The 13,664-nt window shown below is 35.6% G+C and overlaps 1 protein-coding gene across 1 annotated transcript; it reads right to left on the bottom strand.

The window, feature by feature from the left end:
- Positions 1-437: 437 nt before the first annotated feature.
- znf326 (zinc finger protein 326) lies at positions 438-8,691 on the bottom strand. The gene is made up of 11 exons (XM_051707507.1): positions 8,664-8,691; positions 8,460-8,532; positions 7,966-8,320; positions 4,426-4,617; positions 4,106-4,151; positions 3,945-4,026; positions 1,558-1,705; positions 1,367-1,466; positions 1,037-1,167; positions 842-937; positions 438-755 (listed from the first exon to the last, which is right to left on the bottom strand). The coding sequence occupies exons 1-11, from the start codon at positions 8,689-8,691 to the stop codon at positions 648-650; spliced, it is 1,359 nt and encodes a 452-aa protein (XP_051563467.1). The 3' UTR covers positions 438-647.
- Positions 8,692-13,664: the final 4,973 nt, after the last annotated feature.

Genomic DNA, 13,664 nt, shown 5'->3' with positions numbered 1-13,664 from the left:
CTATTTATGATTTCATACCAGCAAGTCATTGTTTGTTTGCTCCAGTAGGGGGACCCTTGTTCTCCTAATCAGCTGTCAAATACTTCACTAAAGTCTTGTTTTGCAGCTGGTGCCAGTAGCTACTCCTAAAAACTGCTATTATATCAAGATAATTTCACAAGGCCAGCTTGTGTAGAGTGAAGATTTAATTGTCAGCACACATCTCATTTAAGAATAAACAGTGAAAAGGCAATTTTATAATCATAAATAGTATAGGGAGTAACAAATATTTAAGCCACAAACATCAGCATTTAAATATATTACTCTTCAATTTAATGTTATTCAAAGCAGTGCCAAAACATTGTTACTACAAACTTGTTCAGATACTAAAACATAATTTGACACAAACAAAGACTTTTCAGGCAGCACTGCAAAAATACAATAAAAAGGGGCCAACACTTCGTGTGGAACACTAGCTTAACACTAATAAATGTGGATCATTATACACTGAGATATGTACCAAATCTCAGTCCTTTATGTAGCAAGTTCATCTGAACCACATACATGTGATAGATGGCTTGCATTTAAGAATATAGAACAAGAAACTAGAAAGTGTCTTTCCATTTTTCTCTTTTTCTGGGACAATTCCATAGTCCATATTTCCATTGTTAAGAGACACTGTTTTCTGAATCATCTTCCTCTGCTTCATCAGATCTATCTTGATCTTGCGAATCAGAACTTTTGTCTTTGGCATCAGCTGCAAACGGGTCTTCTCCCTGTCAAAAAAACAAAATAAAACAGATTTTAAGAGGACCTTATTTTCTAAATGTGTTTCAACAGGTGACAAATGTGTTTAATTTACCTTCATGTATTTCTCGTAGCACACCTTCACATTATCATTATTTATTATGGCTTTGGCTGTGATCACGCTGTCTCTTTTTAACTGCTCTTTGTAGGCCTTTGAAGGAAGCACAAGACACAATAAACAAACCAACATGCCTCCATATTAAAAAGGAGGTTCAGGATATGTTGAAGACTGAGGACAGATAGACTTCACCTCTTTGCTCTTGAGGTGAGTGAAAGAATGAAGATGCTGCTGTACAGAGCTGAAAACCACAGGAATGTGAGTGTCACATGCAACACAGTAAACCACCTCCATTCTCCTCATGTAATCATCATCTGTCACCCCTGCAAATACAAAAACCATAAAATACACAGCAAACTTTTACACAATGTTCCACAAAAAGGATGAAATCATTACAAGCTTTTACATAACTGTCAAGTAAGAAAAAAAAAAATTCAAGCAGCATTATTGCCAGTATATGAACATAAGGATTCATTTTTATCACAGTATGCAAATGTATAACTTGGCTGACATGAGTCATACCTTCCATTATTTTTGCCCACTCGTCTTTGCTGTGTCCACAAGAAGACTTTAGTTTGTGTAGAGTAGAGACAGTTTTATGAAACTTGTGAACCATGCAATCCTGTGCAATAATAGAATGGAGTAAATGTACATCAATAAATATAATACAAATCCATAACAAGAACGTAAAACAATGAAACAACAGCCCTTACATGCAAAAAACTGATGACCTTGTCATCAAATCTGGCTTGCCGTCGTATATAGTCAAGAGTCTCTCTGTGATATGTGCTTCCAAAGTGATTCTCAATGTCTTTGTCTTCAAACGTGTGGAATTTACAGAAAGCACATGTAAAAGCCCACCTAAAGAGAAACATATGCTGCTCAGAATGATATTCAGCATTTTGAAATTATATTATGGAGCAGTTAACTCTAATTCCACAGCTTCTCACAAACTGAAAGCATCGGATGACACTGGATGGGATGGAACAAAATTAAGAGCTGCCTCAAAACAATGTTACTAACATTTACTATGGCTGTGAATTGATTAAATTTTGAAATAATTATATGAGGAGCCGATTAATTAATCAAACTAATCGCAAATACCAATATTTATGAGAAAGGCCCCCAAATAAAGAATTCAGTATATAATAAAAAATTTATAATAATTGTATAATACACTGCGTGGCCCAAAAAAAAAAATTGCATACTCTAATATTTAGTTGGACCACCTTTAGCTTTGATTACGGCGCAACTTTATGCAATGTCACAACATTTATTTCCATCCAGATTTGCATACATTTTTGGCCAAGATCTTGTATTGATGATGGGAGAGTCAAACCACTCCATAAAGTCTTCTCCAGCACATCACAAAGACTTTCAATGGGGTTAAGGTCAGGACACTGTGGTGGCCAATTCATGTGTGAAAATGATTCCTCGTGCTCCCTGAACTACTCTTTCACAATCTGAGCCCGATGAATCTTGGCATTGTTGTCCTGGAATATGCCTGTGCCGTCAGGGAAGAAAAAATCCATTGATGGGATAACCTGGTCATTCAGTACATTCAGGTAGTCAGCTGACTTCATTTTATTGCTGCATAATGTTGCTGAGCCTAGACCTGAGCAACTGAGGGAACCCCAGATCATAACATTGCCTCCAGAGGCTTGTACAGTGGGCACTATGCATGAGGGATGCATCGCTTCATGCACTTTCCTTCTTACCCTGACATGCACATCGCTTTGGAATAGGGTAAATCTAGACTCATGACCTTTTTCCATTGCTCCACAGTCCAATCTTTATGCTCCCTAGCAAATTGAAGTCATTTTTTCGAATTAGCCTTACAAGTGGCTTTCTTGTGGCCACACAGCTGTTAAGTCCCAATCCTGCAAGTTCTCGTTGCTCTTACTTTCACTATTAAACATAGCAGTGAGTTCTACTGTCGATTTTTTACAATGTGACTTCAAGCGTTTTAGTGATCTCCGATCACGATCATTCAAGATTTTTTTTCCAACCACATTTCTTCCATGAAGCTAACGGTTCACCACAATATTTCCAGGTTTTAATAATGCATTGGACAGTTCTTAACCCAATTCCAGTGATTTCAGCAATCCCCTTTGTTTTCTTTGCTTAATGGAGGCCAATAATTTGCCCCTTCTGAAACACGGTAACATCTTTTTCACGACCACGGAATACGTCTTCCGACATGGTTGTTTAAGAAATAAGAAGCTACACACTGCATCAGTTAGGGTTAAAATAATTTTTGCCAGCTGAAACAATCACTGCAATAAATATCCAATCATAGGCTCTTAAGTATCTGCTTATTTAAATCCAAATGGCAACTTTGACTGAAATGGAACTTTTTTTTGGCCAGGCAGTGTACAAATTATAATTCAGATCATTCAAATACATTATAAATATACATATTCTGTGGCAGCAGACTAGTTAAGCATTTCTACTAACAAAAAGTGGCTTTATTTCTATATCACTGAACATAACCATATTATTAGCCTACTTCCCTCTGAGCTATTTTAACTCATGTACTCATGCGTCAGAGGGACACTTTCTGAGCATCTCACTTTGGTTGCGTTTCACTAGTTTTCAGCGTCTCTAGTCATACGTGCTGTTTATAGAACACAGTGTCAAGTTAAATGTAGTCTGAACCTTCAATATATCTCGAGATATCTGCATTCTGTTGTATTCATTCTAGCTGTCATTGAGTGTAAAAGCACTGTGTGGAAGACTGTATTGCCTGCTCACGTTGGTTTGACTAGGCATATTGCCTGTACAGCTGACTGTCCCCTTCTGCCGCATCAAAGTGGTATATCAAGCTTGAATTGCTCCGATGGTAGGAAAATTCCGTATTATAGAATTTACATATGGATCGGGGGCACGATTACTTGCGCAAAAAAATTGTAATGCATTATTTTCCATGTAATTAATCGCACTAAATTAACTCGTTAAATCAACTGCCCTAATATTTACATTTCACTTAATTTTAAAAAACACTGAGAACATCTAATGAGTCATGCAAAGGCAAAGAGATCATAACGAATCCAGAATACAGTTGAAATATCACAGTAGTGAGGGCCATTCAAGAGTTCACCTGTGTTTATCTCCGTATTTTTCATGATTCTTTTCCCGTCGTCTTCTCCGTTTCTCTCTGGCTCGAACTTTCTTACCATCCACTGCACTCGAACATTAAACAAAGTAAAATTATGGTTTTAGGTATTTGATTTTTTGCCCAACAATAAAGCCTCTACACACCATGCTTTCCATCTGTTTTTTTGTTATCTGGAAAAATGCAACCATCCTGTGGAAAATAAAAATGGTTATCATCATGGTAGCCAACATTACCTGTAGTGTCACAGGACTGATTCTATGTGTGATGAGTTTGAGGGTAGATTCTTACCTTTGAAATGTTTAGTCCTAAGAAGTGAAAAAAGATAAAGATAAGAACAAATCAATAATTCCAAAAAACAAGCAACATAAGGTATCATATTTAAAAAGTACACTACTCATTAAATGTTTCACACATAAAATGCCACAACTTAAGTGTAAACCAAATATTGTCAATTTATTTAAACCACAAGTTGTCCAGTACAGTACTTACCCACACTGCTGCTTGTGCTGCGAGCTGCTCTGACTATCCTCTTTCTTTTAACCAACTTGCATGGAGGCACTGGTTCCATCATCTTCCTCTTGGTCCCTCGAAACACTAGAGCAGCCGAGTTTGAGTAGTATCTATCTATATGAATAGAGGGATTCTGACTGGAGCACTACAGAGAAGAGACATAGACCAAACCATACAAAGACCTTTTACTAATTTATCTGATCGATTGGCAATTAGAGCTATAGTGACTTTCAGAATATTTCTCTTTTTGTTTGAATAGTCTGACATGTCAACTGTCTCAACCAATGGCAAGAGTTCAGGGTGAGACTACTTGTTTGTCCAAATAATGCAGAGAAAGGGTGGGGCAGAAGGGCCATAGAAGTGTTTGGTAAACTTGTTTGAATCATTATGTTGGCTTGTAGCCCGTGAGAGATTTTGGAAATGGAACGGATTTTGGCCCGCTACTGGAGAAGGGTATAGCTGCAGGCAGAGCTCCAAAAAGGGGTGGGAGCTCCAAACTACCAGGATAACTGCAAATTAGGGAACCCCTAACCTAACCCTTTCCCTAAACTTTACAGTGTGTGGAAGTGACACCCCCTTTAAGAGTTGGTGCAAACCCCTTTTGGAGTACCAACACCCTCTTTTGGAGATTCCACCCCCATTTGGAGATCTCCGACCTGCAGCTATACCAATTTGCGCTATTGAGAAATTATATGAAATTCATATATTGAACACTGGGTGTCGCCAACACACTCCACTAGTACATCGTCTCCACACGGGCATTCTCTTTTTAGTTGCCACCATCATCATCAGCTGACAGACTTCAACAGGAGTTTGGAAAACTCCACATTTCCACGGATGAAGCATCACGCAAAAGAATTATGCGTTTGCTATAGGACTGGTATCAGGTTACATACTTTGCCCATGTTTACGTTCTCGTTTAAATGTCCCGATACTTGACATTGTGTAGCCGAACCTAGTTTGAGTGTAAAGAGATGCGCAAGCCAAGCACACACTCCTAGAACGTCCTCTGTAGTACTGGGAAGTTTAAATAATTGCAGTGAATTGGTTTGTTCTGATGTTTCATTGAACTATGAAAAATGATTCGTAGGCTTTCCAGCACCACTTGAGCGAGGATATAGGAGAAAGCTCTTAATACACTCCCGCATCTATGCCTGTACTGTGAGCGCACAGTTCACACATGCGCGTTAACCAAACAAAAAGGGAGCACAATCATTTTGATTAAATTAAAATAGTATTTGTAACACCAACAGAATAGAAACTATGATTGGTTTACTAAAAATGAACAATTCCTTGAAGAAAGTCACAACAGGAAAATGCAATTAGCAGTTCTATATGTGCTTTGCATTAACACGGAATAGACGTCAAAAATAAATAAATTACAAAATACAAGGGCAGTGAAAGTAACAGAAGCTCTTCACCAGTATAAGAATATTTTGTATAAAAATGTTACATCACTGTTCCATTACAAGTGTTCTTGGTGAGAGAAATATCCTTAACACAAAGTTTGATTAAAACTTACATAATAAGCATACAATATAAAGATGATGCAATAGTGGCAATCTAGCAGTATCTGGCAAATTTTTTTAATTACAAATATATGGCCTGTGACCCTTTTCAAGGATGTTGCACAGATTTTAAAATCAAATTTAAGACTTTTTAAGACCTTTATTAAGATTAATATGGTATGTCCATACCAGATCATATTTAAATTGTTTTATGTACCAATATATCAACACATGCGAATTAGAGGTCGACCGACATTGGATTTTGCTGGTACAATAATGTGTTGGCCGATAGTTTTTAAAATGTATATGTGTAAAAAAAAAAATTGAATTTTTTTTTACTGTGATGGGCACAGACACAGAGGCAACAAGAAACCATATTTCTAATAATAACCAGGGAAGAAAAATGAAAATTTGGTGCATAACGCAGGACTTATAACTATACTCCAGCTGAAAATACACATTCAAGACTTTTTTGAATGATAAAGACTTTTGTTATAACATTTAAGACTTTTTATGGCCTTAAATTTAGAAAACTGAATTTAAGACATTATAAGACTTAAGTTCCCACGGGAACCCTGCTTTTTTTTTTTTTTTTTGCATCTGGCCCCCAGTAAAAATAAGTTTGGACACCCCTGTCTAAGAGCTTTCAAGCTACATCCATTTAACTCAGCACAGACCTTCAGACAATTCTGGAATAATTTGCTATGTATTTTCTAACTGATCCGAAATCAATAAAAATCCCATAGACCTACATTGATGGAATGTTTAAATGGGCCAACGGAATGCTCATTAGTTTAAACTCCACCTTTCAAAAATTCTATAATGCTTCTCACACTTCACTTAATCTCAGGTTATTGTCTTTTTAAACCCCGCTTTATACGCCCGGGTAAAGCAACGTTTCACACTTGTAATTTTAAAAGGGTGTTAGCACTGCTTTTAATCATGGGGTTATACCACAGGGTTATGAAACCCTGCTCATAATGCCTCTGTGCTTACCTCATTTATTATTCATGTAATTTATACCAGCCTTTTACATTCTCTGTCTAAAGGAAACCACTAAAAACAGTTGAACAGTGATGGCAAATGGAGTGATGGTGACAGTATTCCTTTTGCACGTGTTTTTGTGGTTCGCAAAATTTCCACATTAGAGCATCTTCATTGACTGGTTGCGTGTCCATCACAAGCTGTATTCATCCAATCATTGTTATTCACACCACAAATATGCAAAAAGGAACGTTCACACAGGGTTTACGAATGTACACTGTGAAACCTTGGAACATGAAACCCATGAATTAGTTATTTACTCTGTGTAAAGGGTTAGGTTTAGTTAGATCTATGTACATGTCTAGTTTGCTTGTCTTACTGTTATGTCTGTATAACCATTAAACTTAAACTTTTTAACTTTCAGACAAGGCTTTGTCAAGCCAACATAAGTTTGTCTTGATAAACTTTCTAATTATTTTTGCAATTATGTTTGGTTCAGCAAGTGGCTCAGAAATGACACACTTCAGCTTTAGAGTTTAGGGAAAATTCAAATAAAACTTTTCACTCTAAAAGAAGAGTACATTTACATGTGCAGTTATAAATGAAGCTAAAGCAGGTTTTTGCGTAGTCTAGCTACAGTCTACATCTGTCTGTCCTAGCATCCATGACAGTGCATAATCAAATGTTTGAAGGCAGGATGTCAGCTGAGCAAGTGATAAAAACATGTTGCGGGTCACCTCTGTTTTTCAGAGCATGAGCACAACACAACACTTGGTCAGTTGTGGTCTGATTAACGTGTATACATGCTGGATGAGGTTTATTATAGGTTTGTTAGTCCAGTTTTGCAACAATTTTTTTTAATAAAAATATTATTTTAGTCAGACTGAAATCGAACTTTTAAACTTCTTAAAAAAATAAAAAAATAAAAAATAAAAACACGTGAACTTACTGATTTCTGCTCAATGTCACAACAGTGTGAGTGAACTAGACACCAGACTTACTCCTACACCTTGTCCACTAGCCTCAGGTACAACAGCACCTCTTCCACGGTAGTTTCTTTGAATGTATGGGTGCATGTCTCTGCCCCGTGAGCCAATCGCCGCTGGCCTTGAATGGATGGGAGAATAAAGGCTAGAGGAGTCGGATGTAGAGTATTGACTCTCTCTGCTGCTGTCTGAAAATGGAGATCTTGACCTCTGGGATGACATGAGGTAGGGCCTGTCCCAGTCAGCCATGACATCTGAAGACCAGGTGGATAAATAGGTGTCACTGCACCCTCCGTTGGAATTATCATATATTCTCTCTGCATCTTCAGTGCTCAAGGACCCAAGTCTAAAAGATTCATAGGCTCCATATCTGAGGCAAAACAAATAAATATCAGTATCTTAAAATCAAAGATCTCCAACAGTATCTACACACTCAGAAAATGGGAGTCATGTCATCATTTTTATTGCCTTCTAAATAGAGCATTAAAACAAGTCCAGACAATTCTTACCTGTCAGAGCCATTGGTCTCAACAGGCTCAGAGGACAGAAACGATCCAAATAATGGCTGACTGTAGCATTTCCCTGGACAGTTGGACAAGTAAAAGTGTCTGAGTGTGCTGAGAATTTACCTCATTCAAAAACAATCTGAATACAAAACAGCACAACATAAGAGCAACATGAGAGAGTGAGAGAATTTTAAAGCCACATCATACCTGAATTTTCAGCTGATGATGGGAACATTTCATCTTTATCATAAGTCCTTCAACACAGGATGTGTAACGTCATAATTTAAATTTAAACCCTGGGTTAAATATAAATTATTACAAACGAAGACCATGCCATGTTAGCTGACTACTATGGTAAAATAAAGCAAGAATAACCCAAAAATTTAAGTTTATGCTTTAAAATAAAATGATAGCAAATATATTTATACAAAATTGCACAATTTAAACAAACACTTATTTTACACAATATTAACTCTTTCAAAATAGTCAAATACTGGACAATTAATCAGACTGGTTAATATATAACTAGTTGTTTTGTATTGCCAAAATGCATTTACAGTATTATGCCAAAGTATTCAGAACCTGATTATACTGGAATTACAAAAACAAACATGTTGCTCCCTGTGATATTTTTATACAAAAGCACTGGAAATAAGTTTAATGTTAAAGATTAACAAATACAATATGCTCTTTGCGTGAACATTTAAGCCTATGAAAAAAAAATCCACAACGAAAATAAAGCTTGCTGTATTCCATGATTTTTGCACCATCCATTCCTCTTATTTCAACAACATGCCATGTTCTTGCATAATGAAGAGCAGCCTCACTGCGTGACAGTGTTTTGTGGCGTGGAAAGAAGATTGTGCATCTTGGCAAACTCCGGACATTCATTTATTACAACGTTTTTTGCTCTACTTTCCCAAACAGGGTCAGTCTTATGCAGAGTTATTGATACAAGTCCACTGAACTCAACTTGAAAGTGATCACTGGCCGCTCAAAGTGCCCTTCAAGTTTGCACAACGAATTAGAGAGGCACGATCTTTTGTTAGCAGTATCTGTGTGGTAATTGAACCAACAGTACCAATTGGGACTTCCAAACACTCTTCCTAATTAAATGCATGTTTACTTTACCACCAGCGTTTTTTGTATTGCCCATTATGGTTATTTTTACTACTGTTCTTCTGACTTTAATCCTGAATAAAATATCCTATGACGTGATTTGTGATAATTGATGGGTAAAGGACAGTTTTGAGGGGTTTGTTTTTCATGTACAAAACTTTAAATTTCATGGACCGAACACTTAAACTACAAAAAAATATCTAATTCAATTAAGTTTAGAGATTTGAAATAAAAGTGTTGCATTAGTAAAAGTTCTCAATACTTTTGCAATAACTGTAAACATGGCTGAACTGGACACGATTTAAAAAGTATATGTTTAGTTTCAACATTACATCAAAAGAAAATATTATTTAAAAGAAATGCTATCTCACTTTTTCATACAGAAGTCGCATCACTTACCACATAAACGCGTGAGAATCAATCAGCCCTGCCACGTTAAATTAAAGCAGGTGTCACTGAAATCATTTCCCGCTGGAAACAGGAATTTAAGTCTGTTTTGTAACACGTTACTACCTACTTTCAATGAAATTCATAGATGTCTTCCACTAGAGGGCGCTGTCGCCCAAAAATTCGAATCATCATTTGAGCCGCTTTTAAAAAGCTGGGCGTTTTTTTTGTTTGTTTGTTTTTTTTTTTTTTACATTTGTAAACGAAAACGTATAATCGCTGATCTACAAAAGAAACTGATCTATAAAAGAAAATATGCCAAGAGCAATCTCTATAAAATTATTTAAAAAAAAAAAAAATAATAATAATAATATATTTTCTAGTAACCACATAGGACTGTGAATGGTCAATCACTCTTCATCCGCTCATTCTTTTTCTGTATTAATAGTCCTTGCAGGTTATAAAGGTAAAAAAAAAAAAAAAGAAGAAGCTTCCTAAGGGCAACATTTAACAGTTAAGAAATGTATAATCTACTATAATTTATCCGAACTCTCTCTGTTATTAATCATTTTGGATTTTTATTTTAATGAGTTGAAATGTATTTTGAATTAATTGCTTTCATTCATACAATTCATCTTCAGGCTCTTCGTTTGTTTAATTTTATCCCCAAAGCAGCAATGTTATGCTTGCATGAAGCAATGTTATCCTTCACCTCCAGAGGGAGCTCAAACCTAAACTGCTGTGTCAGGATTTGACCATGGCATCAAAGTCTAATATTGAATTATTTTCCTTAAATGTATTCCTGCACTAAAATTATAATGGAAAATCGCCACAAAATGTGCTTTTATTCAAGTACTAAGCTTATATAATGTCCACATATACAAGGGCATAGCAGCTGCAGGGGACGTGGGGGACACGTCCTCTAGACTCTTTAAAAAAGGTCACATGACACCGTGTAAGCTACGTATTATTATCCGGACCTTTGCTGGGAAGGAAATGTAGAGACCGGACCTCTTGGAACTTTAATTGAGTACCCCTGATCTAGCCAATCACAGATGAATTTCATGAGCCGAAACAACTCTGACATAATAGGCCGTCATTCAGACAGTCTAATCAATGTGGCTCCGTTCATTTCTACAAAGTTGCTTTCAACAATGATCATTTATCCATGTTATTTTATCTGCATTGATGTTGATCTAAATTAATAATATAGAGGTGAGGAACACACAAATGAGAGTTATTTATCGGCATATTGTTCTTTATTGACAGCATTACGCAGGGGCGGGTTTACAATTTCTGATGCCCCAAGCAACCCGGAGCCCCATTTTGAAAAATTTTGCTAAAAAAACAATAAAAAATATTTTAAATCATAATTTTAACTTCTTCCTATCAGCCATTGTAGCCAAGTACATACAAAATGTTTAATGAAATAAAAATCTAGTTAAAGATAATTAATGCATGTTTTCCAGTTTTTCCACAATACAGTGATTAAAAAAAAACAATATTTACCTACATATATGTACCTGTGTGTGTGAACAGGGTGTGCAAAACCTACTTCTTCACTCAGTAACGTTTTGAAATTCAGTTGTTACAGTATATATTAATATTATAACCCAAAAATTATTTATTGTTGTCCAGATTGTCATTATAATATGATACAGTATTATTATTATTACTTTGAGGATTTGTTGTATACAATAGTAATATAGTTCTGTCTTATTTACTTTCACCTGGAGCTTATATTCTAATGCTGCAGTGTATTGTTCATCATGTTGCAAAAGGCTGTATTTTATGTAAGCATCGTAGGCAACATTCAATACAGTAACAGTAAACAGGGTTGGGGAGTAACGGAATACATGTAATGGGATTACATATTTAAAATACAAAATATAAGTAACTGTATTCCATTACAGTTACAATTTAAATCATTGGTAATTAGAATACAGTTACATTCAAAAAGTATTTTGATAACTGAAGAGATTACTTTGCATTTTATTGTCATTTGTTTCATTTAATATTTAGTCCTTTCAGATGGAAAACATTTATACATATTAATGATGCGATCCAAAGTGCATTTGAACAGCAGTGAAACACTTTCTTATGATGTGTTACATTCATATGAGCAGACAGAGAAGTAAGTTTGAAGTAAGTTTGGAGCAGAAGAAATAGAAATAAATCTTGTGTAAATTGTCAGCTTTACGCTAAGCTAAAATAATATTTCTTGCCATTTTACATGCACATGTTGCCAGGCATGATCATATTTTTTTTATCAAGAAAATTCATGTTGGATCATAATTTCTTTTTTCTAGTAAGACCTTTGATGTTAGGGCAAAAATTGTATTCTTGATAATCATTTTTGTATTGTTTTCCTGTAAAATATCTAATAATTCTTAAAACAAGATCAATTTGATTTATCTTGTTTTAAAAAACAACACTGCATAAGATATTTAGGTTTTTCAGAGAATGTATTTTTAATATGTGTATTTGGTCTTACTGTACTGGCAGATTTTTTATAGTCAAAACAAGTGAAAATATCTACCAGTGCTGAAGAAGTAATCCAAAGTATTTAGAATACGTTACTGACATTGAGTAATCTAACGGAATACGTTACAAATGACATTTTACAGCATGTATTCTGTAATCTGTAGTGGAATACATTTCAAAAGTAACCCTCCCAACCCTGTAAACATACAAGACACGGTGGCACACTAGAGCTTGCTTGGTGCAAGAATAATCTGGAATAATGTTTAAAATTGTAACAGTCACCTTTTTGCAGCCTGAACTTGTTTAGAACGTTACATCTTTGTGACACCTGCGCAGGGCCGGAGTGGGATTCATATTCAGCCCGAGATGTCATGTCAAAGTCAGCCCACACCCAAAAGGGGGGTTGGAGGTGAAGATGATAACAATAAAACAAGATCACAGCAAAAATATGCAATATATGTAATTACTTGAAAATTATTTAAGCTCCCCATGTCATTATACCACATACAGCATTCACTACGATTTTCATTTTGTCATAAGACATCATTGTATGTCTTGTAAAAAATAAGTGAATGTTAAAGGGATATTTGATCATTTCCTCACCCTCATGCCATCCCAGATGTGTATGGCTTTCTTCTGCAGAACATGAATGAAGATGTTTAGAAAAACTGTTGGTCCATTCAATGCAAGTAAATGAGAAGCGGTGAGAAACAGATCAATAATTAAGTCATTTTTTACTATAAATCTCCACTTTCACTTTCATAAACACTCTCTCTTAAGAGTTCTTCTTCTCTTTTTGGTGATTTACATAAGCATATCGCCCCCTACTGGGCAGGGAGGAGAATTTATAGTAAAAAAACAAAAGTTAAATATTGATCTGTTTCTCACCCACACCTATCATATCGCTTCTGAAGACATAGATTAAACCATTGGAGTTGTATGGATTACTTTTATGCTGAATTTATGTGATTTTTGTACCTTCTGAGTTCTGATCACTATTCACTTGCATTGAAAGGACCAACAGAACTGAGAAATTCTTCTAAAAAGCTTAATTTGTGTTCAGCAGAAGACAGAAAGTCATACACATCTGGGATGGCATGAGGGTGAGGAAATGATGAGAGAAACTTCATTTTTGGGTAAACTAAGTTTATTTTAAAGACTATCTAGGCACATAATAACACTATAGAACTATAAATGTTTATAACTCTTTCAAGATGT

This window comes from Myxocyprinus asiaticus, chromosome 9 (genome assembly GCF_019703515.2).
Source record: "Myxocyprinus asiaticus isolate MX2 ecotype Aquarium Trade chromosome 9, UBuf_Myxa_2, whole genome shotgun sequence".
NCBI classification, from domain to species: Eukaryota; Metazoa; Chordata; class Actinopteri; order Cypriniformes; family Catostomidae; genus Myxocyprinus; species Myxocyprinus asiaticus.
Note: the sequence above shows the minus strand (reverse complement) of the source record. Positions and strands in the feature narration are given on the sequence as shown.